Source organism: Antechinus flavipes, chromosome 4, assembly GCF_016432865.1.
Source record: "Antechinus flavipes isolate AdamAnt ecotype Samford, QLD, Australia chromosome 4, AdamAnt_v2, whole genome shotgun sequence".
Lineage (NCBI taxonomy): Eukaryota > Metazoa > Chordata > Mammalia > Dasyuromorphia > Dasyuridae > Antechinus > Antechinus flavipes.
The window spans coordinates 347934162-347952904 of NC_067401.1; the positions used below are offsets into that span (position 1 = coordinate 347934162).

An 18743-nucleotide genomic window follows, 5' to 3' on the forward strand; every position below is an offset into this window, starting at 1 on the left:
AGGGGTAGCAGCCGAGGACCTGTGGGAGCTCGCCGGGAGGCGACTGGGAACGCGGGGCGGGAGCCTGTCTCACTGGTCAGCTCGCAGTGATGCATTAAATGAAGCCGCAGCCGCTGGGCTCTGGGGGTAGTTAGAGCAGCCGGAGCGCTCGGGGCGCTGGAGGCGGAGGCAGCGGCGGCGGGAGGAGGAGCAGCAGCAACAGCAGCAGCAGCAGCAGCCGCGGCCGCCGCGGGCACGCAGTGAGCAGCCGCCGCCGCCGCCCCCGGAGCGCCGCGGCCCAGCCCCAGCGGCCCCAGCCGTGGCAGTCGGCCTCGGCCAATTCTAGCCCGGACTCCAGCGGGGAGAGAAGCCGGGCCAGTCCCGGGCCGGAGGATCCGCCCTCCAGCCATGGCGACCAAGGTGAGGCGGGGCCGCGCGAGCCGGGCCGGGCCGGGCCGGGCAGCCGGACAGAACTCTGACCAGACCCCGCGAGGGGTGGCCGGGCTGGGGGGAGGGGCAGGAAGAAGGAGCGGGGACAGTTTCCCGCAGCTGGGAGCCGCGCTGACACCCTGGCCCCTCAAACACGCACCCTGCCCACTGGGGGGCCGTCTCGAGGATCGGGGGTCCGACCGTATCTGCGCGAGGGTGGAGTTCAAGGGCGCCCCCGGGGCTGGGGTAGCGAGGGTCGCAGCTCTGCCCCCTCTAAAGCGGAGTGACTTGATAGAGCCGCGTCCCCTCTCCAAGCTGGGGAGGAGGCCTGGCGTGTTTTTTTTCTCCTCTCCTGCACTAAAAAGTTTTCACCTGAGTGTTAGTTTCCACTCCACCGGAGAAAGGAAAAGGAAGGGGAAGGGAGTGGGGGAGGGAGGAAGGTTAAAGTCCCCGGGAGCCGGGAAGAAGTGTCCTTTCCCCTGGGATTTGATCCCCGAGAACGCACGGGACCACTCCCATCTCCACCCCACCCCCGCTGTCCCGTTTAATGGAGAAAAAAGTTGGGATTCCTGAGCTTCTGAAGTCGTCACTTATTCCGCGGACACTTCAGGCTCAGGGACCCTAGAGGTACCCAGAAACGTGTTGGCCCTTGGGCTTGAGTTTAAAAAGTTTACTGCTTACATAAAGGAAAAATTAAAATTAAGCACTACGCAAATCTGCTTCCTTCGTGTCTGGAAACTTGTCTCCTTTTGTTATTTTTCGGTACCTTGGATAAATGTAAGGGAAATGACTACTTTCTTTAATGTATACGTTGAATTACGTTGGAAAAAGTCATAGGACCTAATATCTTATTGGAACTTTGACTCACAAATGATCCTTTTCCAAAAAGAGTTTCTTGACCTATTGTTAGGTTGGTGAAATTAAGAAACGACTTTTTGCCATTGGGATTATGTAATCAGCTCTCTGTTCGATTACTCCCCTCCACCCACCTCCACCCACCCCCACCCCCGTTACCTGGATATTTTTTTTTTTTAAATGTGTAAAGAAAGTATTTATCAATGATTGAGTCATCTGGGGGTAGGTCACCTACCTGTGTTTGTTCAAGTTTGAAGAGTGGATGCCTTTTTTGAGTTTTTGTAGTGGTCACTATATACTTGTTTAGCTTTGAGCCATAATACTAGGTTTGGGGGGGGGGTTGTATTTATTTTCAGTACTAACAAATAGAAAAATGGTAGAAGTTTTGATAATATTCAGAGAAATAAAAATTGTTCAATTACCTTTTTGCTAAACTTTGCCTACCACTCTCCTCCCCTAGTTCTGCAGACTAGCTGTTTAGTAAATATTGGAACTGAATTATTTGTTTGATAATAACAATTAGCTTAAAACTTGTTATTTGTTCAATATTACAATTTATATGGAGTCTACTTTGTTTCTGAGAGCTTTACCATTACTATCTCATTTGTTTCTCACTACAACCTTGAGAACTGGGTGCTTTTATGCTCATTTACAGACAAGGAAACTGGGGAAAACTAGGTTAAGTGACTTCTTCAGGATCACACAGGCTGAATTCAATTTCAGTTCTTCCTGCCTCCAGAGCCAGCACTCTTATCAACTGTACCACCAGCTGCCCATATATAAGAAGTGTTTATATAAAACATGTAGATTGTGATCCAAGGAACTTGTTATATTGTTATTGAAATCATTTTTATTTTGACTATAAAGCACACGATTTCTTAGTTTTTAATAGGTGTAATCATTCAGCTTGCTGTCTTTTTAATGTAAATAGTAATTTGTGTTGACCTTTTAAAAAAAAAAACAATATTTAGCACGATTTCTAAGGAAATCTGAAATTGTTAGGATGCCAGACATCCAGAACTTATCAGTGACATGTTCTTACACTGATCCCAGAACCTTAAAAGGTGACACAGAGAACTAGATTTGGTAATGGAATTTTAATGTATTCTATTCAGAATATCTTTTTGTATTGAAATAAATACATTTAGATTTAATTAATCAGAAGTACACCACACTTTGTGCCAAAACTTGAAATTTTTTTCAGAAGTTCAAAAAGTTTGGTTTGAATATTTGTGTTTGAGGAAACACACCCTAAACTTAATGTGGTTCTATACTGTTTAGGCAGAGCTAAAATAGTTAAAGGCTCATTATAATTTGGTTATCTGAAGCATTCAGAAAGCAAATTTCTGGGTTTTATTTGATTTTTTTTCCCCCTCTACCCCCAATCATTAATCCACCTTGTACTTATTCTATTTTGCATTGGAACAAATATTTCTGTCTAAAAGAAAAACATTAATGGTTGCTCTTTTTATGAAAAATCACTCTGGGAAAACTCTTACTTGAGGTAGTAATTTTTCCTGTCTTACCTTCCCAGTGAACAATGGTGGGTGCTTCACATTTGAGAAGTTAATTTGTTTTCTTTATCCAGCTCTTAATTTTGAGGAAGACTCAACTTTGGTTGTATCAAAAACCAAAATTGTTATGAAATTTGATATTAATGTCACTATTAGATATCAGTTTCAATATCCTAAGTGGGAAGTACTAAAGTAGAACCTCAAATTTAGGACTTGGGTGGGTTTTTTAAACTATTATAATACATCTATATATACTTATTGTGCACACATATGTTTGTGTAGAGATATACACATACACACATTCATGGTGTGTGTGTTTTGTGTATAGTTCAGGATATGCTGAATCTTCAATCAGGAAAACCTGAGTTCCAGTCCAGCCTTATACTAGCTGTGTGATCCTGGGCAAATCACTTCCTGTTTGCCTCAGTTTCCTCAAAAGGAAATGGCAAAACATTGCAATATCTTTGCTAAGAAAATCCAAAATAGGGTCATCAAGAGTCAGATGCAAATGAAAAAAGTGATTCAGCAATTACATAGTTCTTCTATCTTTAATTTTCTATGTCATTGTCTTAGTTCCCTGTCTCTGTCAGCATTATTTACACAGTCTTAATTTTTATGTGCTTCTTCTGCTGTTTTGTATTTTTCATTACCTTTCTGCATTTTAAGGATCTTTTAATCAAAGTAAATCTGCCATTCAACTTAACAGTGATGAGTAGTTTTTAAGTTTGTTGGAGATACTTCTGATATAAACATATCAAGGATAAAATAAAATAAGTAAAAATTAGAAATAAATTCTTTTAGTGGAATTAATTGTTTCCATAGTTTTGAAGTATTGTTTGTTCCTACTTCCATACCAACATCAAGGCCAGGATTATTATAACAGGGACTGGAATAGGCTATACCATGAATGAATGAATGAATGAATGAATGAATGAATGAATGAAAAGCTTTTTTTTTTTTTTTTTTTTTGGCTCGTATATATGCCTGCCTTCAAAGAGCTTACATTCAATTGAGGGGTAAAGTAAGGGAATGGTGCACTGTTTGATGCTTGCTGGCATGGTAAATGTGGTCTTAGGGAAGTGCATTCACATTCTCCTCCCACCTCTACCCTTTTCTGGAGAATTAGCTGTATTGATTTGATCCTGATTTCAAATATGGAGGGGAACCAGAGATGTTCCAGAGGTAAAAGTGTTAAAATCTCTGTGGTATGGACTTTAGGGAAAATAGTGAGAGACATGGTGAAAGGAGGTGTTGATCACTAAAGCTAGTAAGAAATCTGAGCAAATCCCCTGTCATACACTGTTAGGGAGCATTGTAAGATTTTCCAAGCCTTTCTCATTCTTTATATTTGTGTTCCCAGGTCTAGGAGCTAGAACAGTGCCTGGCACCTAGTAGGTACTTTAGAGAGTCAAAGTTGATTGAATAATCTTGGAATGTGGGGTAATAGGGTACATTTTACAGAGAAGTGGAAGTAATTTAATCACATAGCTAATGACTGTCAGAGGCAGTAGAAACCCAGATCTGCAATTTAGGATTCTTTGCAGTGGTAGGTTTTTAAACTTCCAGCATCAGCAAAAGTTTTACTGTAATTGAGTGACTAATTCATATGAGGAACTTGTGAGTAAATGAAATGTTGATTGTATGAAAAGATGTCATTTTAAGAACCATTAAGAGTAATTTTTGCAGATGTTGCAGTATCCCCAAAAAGACCTTTTATTTTTTAAGTTGCTGGGTTTTTACATGTAATTGAACACAGCACATACACACATATACATACTCATGACCCTTCACTTTAATTTTCATGTCTGTTAACCTTTGGTATCAAACTTAGATTGCTTTTGTGTTAACATAATTATTATGGCCTAATTCTTTTTCTCTTTTAAAAGAAAATTTTAAGGTGTTCCTAACACTAATATTTTTTTAATTCCTTCCTTTTCAGTTCTGGCTTCCAAAGTACAGTATTAGCCTCATGTTGTTTGTATTAAGCAGCTTGTCTCAGTGAACTAAGTGGGTGTGGAATGTTGAAAATAACAAATAGGCAGTGATTGGACCACTCACAACAGCCCATGGAAATAAACATTGGAGTAATGCTTTTATGCTTTTCCTAAATAAAAGCTACTTGTGACCAGAAATATCTAATTTTGCCATGGTCTTAAAGATAAAACTTTGTTTAATCTATTTTTCAGTGCCTTTGAGCACTGATTTTGCTTTTAGAGAGGATCATGTTTCTTAAATGTATGAAGAAGAAATGGAATTTGAGTATGCCATAAAGATGAGAGGAACCAAATTATTATGTGGACTTCATTAGGAAATGTTTTGTTTTTTAAAAATCAATTTGGAAAATTTCCTACAGTGTTTTCATGATATTGTTTTTGCATCTTCACTTGAACATTAACGTGTCTTACATTACTTACAACACTGTAAGTTGTACTTTCATTCTAAAATCCTGAAAGGGCTTGCCTGCCTTTTTTCTCACCTAATTTGAAGTGATCTAAAGTTATTTCAGTGACAAGAGGGCAATGCTGAAGCGAACTCCAAAGAATTATAAACCATTTTCTTTTTTCTACCTAAACAAGTACTTAAGTAATCATTACTAAAAACCTTATTTCTTATCAAAATCTTCAGTAATGTAATAATAATGCTAGCATTTATATAATACTTTAAGGTTTGCAAAACACTTTGCAAGTATCTCATTTTATCTCCATAAAACCCTTTAAGGTGCTCTTATTAATTCCATTTTACACATGAGGTAACTGAGGGAGCACAGGTCAACTGATTTGCCCGAGAGCAAAGAGCTAGTTAATTATCTGATGCCAGATTTGAATTCAGATCTTCTACAGCAACCTATCAAGTCATCAATTGTGAATTTTTAAAAATAGTACTATCATAGTAATTTGAGATGTTAATAGATTCTCCTAACATTGAATTTCATCTATTTGAAGAATGCTTATAAATATAGCTATTCATCCAGTAAACTCTGTCTTTCAGGTGAAGTTTCTAGGATTCTTTTTATTTCATCATTTTAGTTTTATTTTATTGTTTCTTGCTTTCTCATAAAGTCATTAGCTTCTGTTTGTCCAATTCTAATTTTCTTTTTTTTTCTTAGTAAATTTATTTATTTTTAATACACATTGCTTTATGACTCATGTTGGAAGAGAAAAATCAGAGTTAAAGGGAAAAACCATGGGAGAGGGGAAAAAAAAAGATGAACATAGCGTGGGTTAATTTACATGCTGTCTCCTTAGTTATTTTTCTGGATAAATTTCTGGGATTCTTTACAAAGAAGAGGAGTGAAGCAAGGTGGTAAATAAAAAAAAAAATTTCAAACTAAAGTACACAATCAATAGGCATTTATTAAACACTGAGCAAATCAGCCTAGATATATAAAGAAAGGTTAAAAACACAGAAAGAGCCCCTGCCCACATATAAAACAGGACATTGTCTATGTTCACTGGCTATTCTTAATCCCCATCAAACACAGTTTTTAAAAGTTTCAGGTTGAAATTTGGAGCAAAAGCAGCAAGACCAGTTCAGCATCTCTATTGTTTTCTCAAACATTTTCTTTTGACAATTATTTGAAGTCACCTGACACACTGGGTCTTTAGAAATTGTCACTATAATATTTGTTAGATGACTATATTCAAGATGACTCAATTTTCCTAAGCTATTTTAAGTATCTGGAAATTGAGTCACATAGTGCATCCTTAACTGCAGAGGTAGCTTTTTAAAAGTCACACATTTGTGGTTATTCAGCAAGTCAAAGAAACCTTCAATGTTTTTTGGGGTGAGCTGACCATAGAGGGGGAAGACTTCATTCTTCGGGGTAGAGTTCTCCATTTGGCCTGAGTTTGAGTTCCAACTCTGCTGCTGAATTTTAACCTGTAGAACTTTGGACAAATTACTTTAATGCTTCTGACCTTTAGTTGGCTCATGTGATAGTGAGAGATGACTAGATGACCTCCAAAGTACCGTAGTTATAGACCATGATAGCATCTCAGCTGCTTCTTGGTAAGGAGGTATCCACAATCCCTTTATATTTAGTCCATTAACTTCTCTTGTGTCTTATTTCAAAATAATCTTCTAAGATTCTAGTCATTTGGGGGCAAAATTTTTATTTTCAAAGCACATTCACAGGTAGTCTTCAACACTCATCCCTACAAAAATCTTGTATTACACATTTTTTCTCCCTCCCTTTCCCACTACTTCTTTCCCTAGATAGCAAATAATCCAACATATTAAATGTGTAATTCTTCTATACATATTATACAATTATGCTGCACAAGAAAAATCGACTAAAGGGGGAGAGAAATGGGTGGAGAGGAGCCAGTAAACAACAATAAAAAAGGTAAAAATGCTATGTTGTGATCCACACTCAGTTCCCACAGTTCTCTCTGTGGGTACAGATGACATTCTGTATCACAAGATCATTGGAACTGGCCTGAATTGCCTCATTGTTGAAGAGGGTCATGTACATCAGAATTGATCATCATATAGTCTTGTTGTTGCTATGTATAATGATCTCCTGGTTCTGCTCATTTCACTCAGCATCAGTTCATGCAAATCTCTCCAGGCTTCTCTGAAATCATCCTGTGGACATTTCCTACAGAACAATAGTATTCCATAGCATTCATATACTGTAATATTTTCAGCCAGTCTCCAATTGATGGGCATCCACTCAGTTTCTAGTTTCTTGCAAAAAGGGCTGCCACAAACATTTTTGCACATGTGGATCCCTTTCCCTTTTTTAAGATCTCTCTGGGATATAAGCCCAGTAGAAACACTGCTGGATCATGTACAATTTGATAACCCTTTGGGCATAGCTCCAAAATGGTTGGATCTATTCACAACTCCACCAACAATGCATCAGTGTCCCAGTTTCCCCACATCCCCTCCAACATTCATCACTATTTTTTCCTGTCATTTTAGCCAATCTGAGAAGTGTGTAGTGGTATCTCAGTTATCTTAATTTGCATTTCTCTGACCAATAGTGACTTAGAGCATTTTTTGATGTCTAGTCATTTTTTTAAGGTGATATATTTAGGTCAGGTTGACCTCTGAAAGTTAGATTTAACTCATGTAGTTTTCATCATTAGTCACTGTCTTTTAGAAAACCTATAACTAAAAAAAGTTTAGCTTTTATCTAAGAGATTCCTCAAGATGTTAAAATGTACATCCTAGAGACAAGATCTGTTTTTTTCCCCCAGATACATGGAAAAGGACAAATGATTCAGGATTCAAAAGATTTTGATCAATCTTTGCTCAAAGACAGTGGTTCTCAAACTTTTGTTCTCAGTATCTTCATACTTAAAAAACTATTGAGGATCTGTTCAAAGAGCTTTTGTTCACATGGGTTATATTTATAGCTATTTACTATATTAGAAATAAAAAATGATTTTGAATTTGTAGACCCTCTGAAAGGGTTTCAGACACCCCAACAATTCTTTGGACTACACTTTGAGGACCACTACTCTAAGACCTTAATAATTGGGGGCAAGACCTCAATTTCTTTATATGTAAAATGAAGGGGTTAGATTTAATGACCTGAGGTTCCTTCCAGATTGAGTCTGTATTGTTATGGTTTATGTCATAGGCATTTGTACTTTTCCATTTCCAATTAGATTAAATTAAATAATTTATTAAATGCTTTTTATGTGCCAGGCAGTACTAAGTACTAAACACAAAAAAATGTAAATGTAAGCAAAAAGAACAGACAGCCCCTGCACTCAAGAAGCTTTCATTTTTATTGGGGGGGAGAAATACTACACATAAAAGGAAGCTGAAAAAAGGAGTCAGGGGCACTATACAATTCTGGACGTGGGCCTGGTTAAAAGTCATAATGGCTGGCTTAGGTGCTTCCTTCCTCCTGCAGAAACTTGAGGAATTTGGGATTTGCTCACCAGGCAGTGAGGTGCCTCCAAAGTCTCGATTACCTTCACTTTGGGATAGAAGTGAAAAGTTTGGAGAATCCAGAGTTTACTTGTGGATTAAATATGGAAAATACTGTTAGTAGGGACAAAAATAGAGCAGTTTTTGCTGTCTTTCTCTCTGTTGTGTTTGACTCTCTGTGACCCCACTTGGGATTTTCTAGGCAAAGATCTTGGAGGGATTTGCTATTCCCTTCTCCAGCTCATTCTACAGATGAAGAAACTGAGGCAAGCAGACTTAAGTGACTTCCTGGGTCACACAGTAAATATCTAAGGCCAGATTTAAACTCAAGAAGATGAGTCTTCCTGACTCCAGGCCTGGCATTCTAGCCATTGTGTCAACCTCGCTGTCTTTCAAAGGATCAATGATAATAATTATTCACATTTATATACTGCTGTAAGCTTTACAAATGCTTTCCTTAAAACAGTCTTGTAATGGATTGAATAGGCATTGCAAATAATTATGAAACAAATTCAAGGAGGATAAATAACTTGACTGGAATTATGTAATTAAGTTTCAGAGCAAGGATTTTAAACATTTTTTTTTTCATGACTTTTCATACAAGCCCAGTGATCTGCCTCTTAGTGAAAAGGTAACGCTGAAGATTACAAAATGTGAACTTGAACTCCCAGTTCCACAATATGTCAATTCCCATGATCTACTTCCCAATTTTCTTAGCTATAAAGAAGAATGAATAAGCCTTTGATTTTATCATCACCTGTAACCTTGTTCCACTTCCCATGTTTAAGAATCCTAAAATTGATTTAGTGCTTCTATCACTTTTTGTCATTATTTCTGCCTATGCTTTACTGTTCTAAAGCTACTCGTTCTCATTGTAGCTCCCAGTCTCTTCAGACCAGGGTATTCCAGTCTCTGCTTCCCTCCCTCCCATACACATCCATTGCTTCCTTGTTCCGTAGACCAAACCCGCAGCCGGCCTCGCTCCTGATGTCCTTGATCCCACCGAACTCTGCTGAACAGGGTTAGAAGTCTCCACAGGCTGATGAGCGTCCCAGCACTTACCCAGTCCCAGTCATCAGAGCACCTGCTGTTTGCCTCTCTCCCCAGCCCTCTCAGCACTCCCTCCACCCTGTGGAAATTAAGCTTATTGTTGTTCAGTCATTTTTCAGTGATGGCTGACTCTTTGGATCCCATTTGGGGTTTTCTTGGCAAAGGCAAATGGGGTTAAATGCCTTGCCCAGGCTCACACAACTAGTAAACGTTTGAGGGCAGATTTGAACCCTGGAAAATGAGTTTTGCTAACTTTAAGCAGAGCACTCTATCCACTATGCTACCTAACTACCAATATATATTGGGGTGTGTGTGTGTGTGTGTGTGTGTAAACTTTTCTGAAAAAATTGAGACCATTTGATGAGAACTTCCTTTCCCCCTTCCTCCTCCTTATCTCATATCCTCCTAATATCATTCCCACTATCTGCTCCTTCACTCCAGCCATAGGAGTAGCCTTTCTATTGGCCCAGGGCAATCCTACTTTAATCTAATTTCTTCCAGCTTCCTCCTGCTTCCATTGTTTTCCCCCTCTCTAACCATGCTCAATCTCTCACCATCTAGTTTTCTATGCTCATGTCTAAACATATACTTCTCCTCAGCTAAACTCCTTTAAAAAGTCATTCATCCCCAGGTGTTGCCTCCAGATTTTTTGTTTGTTTTGTTTTTTTACCACACCAATGCATTTTACAATAGTGCTATAAAAGTAATTTTACTTAAGTGCAGATCTTATTGGGACTTTTTGATTCATTCAATTCCCTGGCTTCCTTAAGTGTCTAGGATAAAAGAATCTCAACTATTTATCTTTTAAAGACTTTCACACCCAGACCCCCAGACTTCTCACTACCCTTCCTTTTTAAAACTTTTAACAATGTTTTACTTTTTCCAGTTATATATAAAAATTTTAAACATTCATTTCCACAAAATTTTGAGTTGCAAGTTTTTCTCCCTCCTTTCTTCCCAAAATCATAAGCAATTTGATGTGGGATTTACATGTGCAGTAATGTAAAACATTTCCATATTGGTCATGCTGTAAAACAGACCAAAAAGAAAAAAAAATCCAGGAGAAAAATAATGTGAAAATAAGAATGCTTTAGTCTGCATAAGAATCCATCAGTTTTTCCTTTGGATGCGTATAGTATTTTCCATCATGAATCCTTTGTCCTTGTCTCAGATCACTATTTCTGAAAAGAACTAGGTCAATCAAAGTTGGTTATCATGTGAAGTTGCTGTTACCATGTACAACGCATTCCTGCTTCTGATCATTCACTTTGCATCAATTCATGTAAGTCTTTTCAGTTTCTTCATTTCTTAGGGCACAAGAGATTATATTCATATGCCCCAAGTTTGTTCAGCCACTCCCCAGTTGGTGGGCATCCCACTACCCTTTTCTTTGCAGTCCAACCAAACTGGCTTTCTCTCTTAGCTCTTGACAAAGGGCATTAGACCCTTGTTTTCTTGTATTTGTATTTTCTCCTTACCTCTCCATCTCTACTTCTAAAAATATGTTTTATTCACCATCTTCTTCATGAAGCTTTTCATGACATTCCCTTTAGCAGTTGCCCAAATGGCTCCCTAAATTGCCATTTAATTTGCATTAACTCTGCATTGGATGCATTTAATTGCATTTAACTACTTTATATTTAATTTTATATTTATGTTGTGCACACATTTAAAATAGGTTGACATACATGTACACACATGTCACCTACCATTTTATCATGCAAACTTCTTGTCTATAGGGATTGTTTCATTTTTTTAACTTGTGTTTCTAGTGCCTATATCATAGCTCCTGGTACCATGCCAGTGCTTAATTAAAGTTTGTTGATAAATTGATGTTAAATTCTCTTCCAAACCAAACCTTCTGAAATCTGGCTTCTGATGTCACTCACCTGTAGTTTTCTCTCCAGAGTTACCGATTTGTTGATTAATGGCATTTTTCCAAACCTCATTTGACATTGCTGATCACCTATTCCTGAATATTCTTTCCTTTCTGAGTAGTTAGATGGCAGATAGATAAAATGCCAGGCCTGGAGTCAGGAAGACTCATCTTCTTGAGGTCAAACCTGGCCTTAGACACTAACTAGGTGTGTGACCTTGGGCAAGTCACCCTTTTCTGCCTCGGTTTGTTCATCTGTAAAATGAGCTGGAGTAGGAAATGACAAAAACCCTGCCAGTGTCTCTGCCAAGAAAATGCCCAGTGCAGTCCCAAAGAACTGGACACAACTGAATCGAGTGACCAGTCCCTGGCTTTCCATCCCCTTCCGTCCCACTAACGGGCCCACCCTTCCTTGTCCCTTGAGTTAGATCTTCTTGGGAGGATCCATTTGAGGCCTTCTTTCCTTTGACGCAGCATATTTGTTGGCCTTTCTGTGTCAGAGTGTCTCTGCTGGGGCTGCGCCTGGCTTTTTGGGCTCCCACCACCTGGGCCAGGTAGCAGGCTCATTGTCTCCCCGTTTCCTGCCAAGGAGTGTGCTCCTCTCCAGTTACTCTGCTTGGCCCATCCCCAGTCCGCTGCCAAGTCCTGGTCTCTGCAGTGTTTCTCCCGTGTGTCCCCTTGCCTCCATTCCTCTGACACCTAGTTCAGACTAGCACCACACCTGGCCTACAGAAATTACCTCTGTTTTCCTTTTTTCCAAAATCTTGTCATTCCAGGGTCCAGAGGTTTTTATAAAAGTATGGATCTGATTATGTCACTCCTTTGACTCCTTGATCTCCACTCCCTGGTGCCTCGAAGGATCAAATATAAACTCTGGCGTTTAAAGCTTTTTACAACATGACTCTTTCCCATCTTATCAGTCTTAAATTACTCCTCTCCAAGGACTCTACAATCCATTCCAGGCATTGGAATGGCAAACTAAGGCCATTCCCCGTGGATCAGATTTGCCTATAAGTCAAGAATGATTTGTTTACATTTTTAAATACGGTTTTATTATATTGCAAATTGTAAACACTGGTCTCAGCTCAGGGGTTGGTGGTGGGCCGGATCTGACTCTCTTGTCATAGTTTGCAGATGGCAGTCCTGGAATGCTTGCCCCACTGCTCTTTTTTGCCATCTGCATCCCTTTGCTTTCTCTGATGATGTCTTTCTAACCTTCACCTTTTAGGATTCCTGCTTTCCTTCAGGAATCAGCTCAAACATCCCAGAGTTGCCAATGGCAGTTGTCTCCCTGTTAGAATAGGTGCTCCTTGAGTTTAGGGACTGTTTGTTTTTTCTTGTGTCCTCAGTGATTATAGTAACTGATTAATAAGTGGTTGTTGATTGTTTCTTAACATTTTTCTGTTTTACATTGCGTGTAGGGAAAAAAAAGAACACTTTTGTTTTGTAATTTTCCACTTGTTAGACTAGCTGAAAATTCCAGGAAGTAAGTATCACTAATGCAGATGGCTATGGATTTGTTTGGCTTGAGGGTTCTGGTCTTTAGGTTTGGGTTTTTTTGTTTTGTTTTGTTTTGTTTTTTGCTTTGTTTTGTTTTTTAAGGAGAGGAGTCCAGCTCTGTGATTTCATTAGTGTGTGGAAACTTCCTCCATGTAGAGAATCAGATCATCTAATTTATAGCCTTGCAGAATGGCTGGGGCAATGGGAAATTAAGTACTTTGCCCAAAGTCTGGGAAAGCTCTTTTTCAGAAACAAAATTTGAACCCCGATCTTTTGTTGCCAGGAGCACTTCACACTTTGCTTCCCATTCTAGTCTTATTTCGAGTCTCCTTCCATTTGATTTATGTGTAGTTTTTTCCCAGCTTAGACTACTTCCTCCTCATCTGTGAGAGTCAGTGATATATTAAGTGCCTACTATGTGCCAAACAAAGAGATAGACAAAAAAGAATTTTTGTCTTTCTTTGCCCTCAAGAATTTCCCAGTCTAGGAAGGGAGATAACATGCAAACAATTAGGAACAGACTACAGGATACATTGGAGATAATGTCAGAGGGAAGGCACTAAGATTAAGGAAGTTTGGGAAAAGCTTCTTGCCAAAGGTGAGATTTTAGCTGAAACTTGAAGGAAGCTTGGAGATGATGGGGAGAGAGTTTTAGACAAGGGGGGCAGGTCCTGTGTGAGGGACAGCTGGTAGGATGGTGTCACTTAATGGCACAGTGATGGGAGTTTAAACTAGCCCCAGATACTTCTTGGGCAAGTCACTTAACCCCTGCCTGCCTCAGTTTCCTCAGCTGTAAAATGGTGATATTAGTACCTTGCAAGGGTTGTTGTGAGAATCAAGTGATGTATCAGTATAGTGTTCAGCACAGGCACAGTCTGCCTGTGTTGGGTTAACAGTGGGTATGACAGCTTGCTGGTGTGCGGGTATGGTTGCTTGTTCTTTGTTAGTGGTGTTTCTGGGCTGATACAAGCTTATGCAAGGAGAGGTAAATTCATATAAATATAAATAGTAGTACTTATATAGGACTTATTCCCTTCCCTGTCTTACTCTCTACATAGAGATGAGTAAGGTTTAAGAAGATTACAAATAGGGGAAGGGGCTAGGAGGCATGGTGGTTAGCTCTTTACCAAGCCGGGGGAAATGGCCTCCCAATTTGGTTGTTTGTATTGCTGTCTACCCCCTTCTGGACTTAGAGCTAGACTGGCAGCTGATTTTCCCTGCACATGCTAGGTATTAGTATGCATTATTTTGCTAAGGATTCTAAAGACCATTTTGCTGAGAGGTGAGATCCACTTTGATCTTTATTTGCCATTGAACATACTTTCTGAGAAGTTAGTGGCGGTCATGTCTTCCGAGACTTTAAAACCAGAGAATAAATATTTTATAGTAAAAGAAATAAGAGATCCTGCAGAATTCACAGGGTCATATGAGTCTGAGTCATCTTAAATCGTTAAACTTAAGGACCTCCTCCAAGAAAACCCTGACTTAACAACCAACAAACAATGTAACTCCCCACCCTTGAAATTTTTGAGTGTTTTTAGACAATTTAAAATCAAAATGAGCTACTTTTTAGGAGATTTAAAAGAACTTTTAAATACATTATACTTCAAATAATAATATTGTTTGCTAATTTAGAAGTGAAATAGCAGAGAACTGGACGTCCAGAAGCCTGGGTTCTGCTGGTCATTGGCACAGTAAAATGGCTTGAATGCACCAGAATATTATTGTGCACCTAGAAAGGAGTGTGCACAACACTCAATGTTTTTTGCCTCATAAATGAATTTGCTGGATGTTTAAAATCAAAAGGATAAAATGGTGTTCTCACATGAAAGGTATTTAACTTTTTCATACTACAGTATTTTCACTAATCCAGAATTTTGCAGTGTACTTTGTCATCTCATTTGATCCATGCAACCTACCCTATGAGATAGAATTCTCATTGTACAGATGAGGAAATTGAGGATAACATGAATTAAGTGACCTGCCCAGAATCCTATAGTTTATCTTAGATTGTATTTGAACCATGTCTTCCTGACTCCAAGTCCCAATGCTATATCTGTATATTCTCTGCATCACCTAACTGCAGTAACCATAATATAAAACAAGAGTGTATCAAGTTATTTTAGTTAGTTTTGCTGCTTCTTTTGATACAAGCAATTTAAAACAATTTTCAAATGCAACAGGATGGAATGTCTGCTGGAATCAATACATACAGATGTTTTCCAGTATCAGTAAAATCTGTCTCACTGAGCAATAGATATTATTTTATTTTCAATTTTTTCAGGAACAAATAATACATTCATTAGGGAACATTGCTGTTTAAAAAATTCTATTTTTAGTTTCAAATTAGAAATAATCACCATACTTGTTGAATAGGTTTGGGTTTTGTAGGAAATCCAGCATTTTATATTCTGTTTGCTTGAAATGCACTTAAAACCCCCAGCTTCTTAAACTGTGATTTGTAACTCTATTTGGGGTCTCATAATTAAATGCAGGAGTTGTGAAATTATGATTTATTATCAGTATATGTTTGATTTATGTACCTACTTTATATACTCTAGATAGCTGGGATTATGTAAAAATTTATGGAGCAAAAAACGGGTTGCTAGTGGAAAAAGTTTAAGAACCTGCTATAAAGTAGGCCTAAAGTTTATTTTTATTCTTAATTTAATAAATGCTAAGTAAAATGAGCATTTCCAAAAGCATAAAATTACAAGTATTATTCACAGCTCCCTTTTCTTTTAAAATAACTAAATTTAGTATGTAACTTTCAAAGCTGTCCTGCTTGTCTATGTTTGTTTCCTAGGTTTATGTTCTCTTCTGTGTAATTTTTTAAGAATGATGTATTCCTTTTTTCTTTTTCTTTTTTGAAAGCTAATCTCTCCTCCTTCTTTCCTCTTTGCATTCCCCCTATTGAATGAAAAAGAAGAGACAAATGAAACCCTTTTAATAAACATACATAACCAAGCAATACAAATCCCCCTATGGGCCATATTTGAAAATATTTCTCCTATTCCAAATATTAACATTTCTGAAAGGAGGTAGGTAGTATGCATCATGGATTCTCTGCAGATGTGGTTGTTGCATTGATCAGAGTTGAATTGATTAATTTTAATTTCCTCTCTTCCTTCCTTTGTTGATTCGGGGCATTAGTGCTGTTGGGAAATGAAATAACCATTGTTTGACAAAGTTAGACAATGTGAAGGACACAATCTATGGATTGAAAATTTTATATCTATATAATTGAATTTGATTATATCTATAGTCACGTACAATGACCTAACATGATTTGAGGTTCAAGGTTCAGGTAATATAAGGTAATTAATGTCAGAATTATCTGTGTCTAGATAGGAGAAAATATATTAAAAACTTCTTGACTTAATCCATTTTAGGTATTTCTTTTTAAACCTCTATTTTTGATGTCTTGACCCTAGACAGAAGTTTTTGATAACCTTTAGGACTATATTTAGCTTTTATTTTGTATTGTATGGGTTTAAATCATTAGCTTATTGATTTTTATAACACTAGGGGAGAGATTCACATGACTAGTCATGTTGTATAGCTAATTGGAAAAGCAAATTGGAGGTAGAAATGAGGTGAGGGGGTGGGGAAAATGTATAAAGAAGACATTGGATTTAAATTTGGGAAGATAAACCTGAGTTCAGATCCCGCTTCAAATAAGAGGGTTTGGAACCCTGGATGAATTACTTATCTAATTGCTGTCCTAGTTTCTTTATAAATAGATATATAATAAATTATTATTTTTAAAAATAGTAATCTACCTCACAAGGTTATTGTGAGGATCATATAAGATAATGTGTGTAATGGTGCTTTGCATATCTTAAACTTCTATTTTATATCTCACAATATGTATAACATATTATGTGTTATGTAACATATAACATAATGCATTATATATCATACATTATATATATCATACATAATATTATATATATTCCTTGAAGATTTGCCTATATTCTCATTTGATTTGCTTTAAAGTTTTAGAATAAAAGTGAATTTGATAAATGAAGCAGCCACTGTTTCAGGATGTTAAGGAAAAGACTCTTTAAAAACTAAAACTAAAAAACTCTTTAAAATGCATTAAAGTCTTGATGTGGAAACCATTGTTTTTGAAGTTCATCTACAGGAATAGATTCTTGAATGACAACCAAGTAAAAGGTTTGTTGAAGTTTAAAAAAAATAAATAAAAATTCATTTCAAAGTGGCTAACTGTACAGGACAGTAAATATATGGCAAAATATGAGCTGAATTTCAATCTCCCAGTTTATCTGGGCCCAAAACATACACAAGTCAGTTTCTTAGGTTTCTAGAAGTGGACCTAATCACAGCAGCCAATATTTATAAAGTGGTTACAATATTCTAGGCATTGTACTAAGCACCTTACAATTATTGATCTTCACAACAACACTAGAAAGTAGGTGTTATTGTTATCCCCATTTTAAAGGAAATCAAGCAAACAGATTGGCTTGCTCAGGCTCACATAGCTAGTGAGTATCTGAGGCTCTCTTGGAACTGGAGTCTTTTGTGACTCCAGCTCTGGTGCTCTATCCACTATGCTACCTAGCTACCAGCAAGATGTAATTAAGCAGCTTTTGGAAATCAATAAGCAATATATAAAGATAGAAGCAATAATTTTCCAATGGGAAAATAGCCATCCTTAACCAGTGAGCTAGCTTGATCTCTTGTCAGGAATGTTGTATATTAGGGCCTCTTAACCTTTGGAGTGTGCCATGGACCCCTCTCAGAATAAGATTTTTAAAGACAAAATGAAATACACCAGAGGGTTACCAAGGAAACCAGTTATATTGAAATAGTCATCACTAAATTTTTCAAACAATTTTTCAGATCCTGGATTAAAAACCAGAGGGAATTCTTTTTCAGGTATATATTAGATTAAATAACCCTTATAGTTCGAAATTCTGAAATTCAAATTTTAGTCCCTCTGGTTCCAATCCAGTACTTTCTCCCCTTTTTTGAATCACACATAATTTCTTTCTCTGTCAAGTCTCATTTAAAAAAAAAAAAAGATTTTGTTTCTTTTAACTGACAAAAATTGGATTTGAAGTTCTAACTCATTTAAGCACTTAGCATATGAGTTCAAAGGGTTCCATGAAAGAAAATGTGGCCTTCTAGAGAAACAGCCCCATTTGACTATCAACAGGATGCTGAGAACAATTGTTTTGACTTTTTAATGTAATTGCTGCTCTTGGTACATAGACACAGCCTCAGTAACTAAAATGTTTCTAGACTGTGGGATTATTGAGACACCAGATAACCATTCTGTTTTTCTAAACGGAATGGTGCATTGCAAAAGCAGCTGGGTGTGATTAAACTTCCTAAATCCTCAATAATTCTTAGAATAGCCTGCTGAAACAATGAGAACTGTCAGCATGTTCTCTAAGACTTAGAAGAGATGGCATTGCTGTGACTTTGAATTTTAAGAATCAGTGAATCCTTTTAATTCTTTTTTTTCCTATATTACTGAATAATATAGAAAATGAAAGCAATTACCTGACTTTCCTATAGCTGTTGGACATCCTGATTTTAGTACTTGTCTTTAATGGAGTCATTTCATTTTTATCAATGCAGATTGCAACCCCTTCATGACTTCTCACCCTGTGAAATTCTTGCCC

The 18743-nt window shown here is 37.7% G+C and overlaps 1 protein-coding gene across 2 annotated transcripts in view; it reads left to right on the forward strand.

Annotated features, from left to right (window-relative positions):
* Positions 1-306: 306 nt before the first annotated feature.
* Positions 307-18743, forward strand: part of SNX9 (sorting nexin 9) — a 117445-nt gene continuing 99008 nt past the window's right edge. For both annotated transcript variants that reach the window (XM_051998003.1, XM_051998004.1), the window contains exon 1: positions 307-399. In XM_051998003.1, coding sequence (XP_051853963.1) covers positions 388-399 — 12 coding nt within the window. In that variant the 5' untranslated portion in view covers positions 307-387. The remainder of the gene's footprint in view (positions 400-18743) is intronic.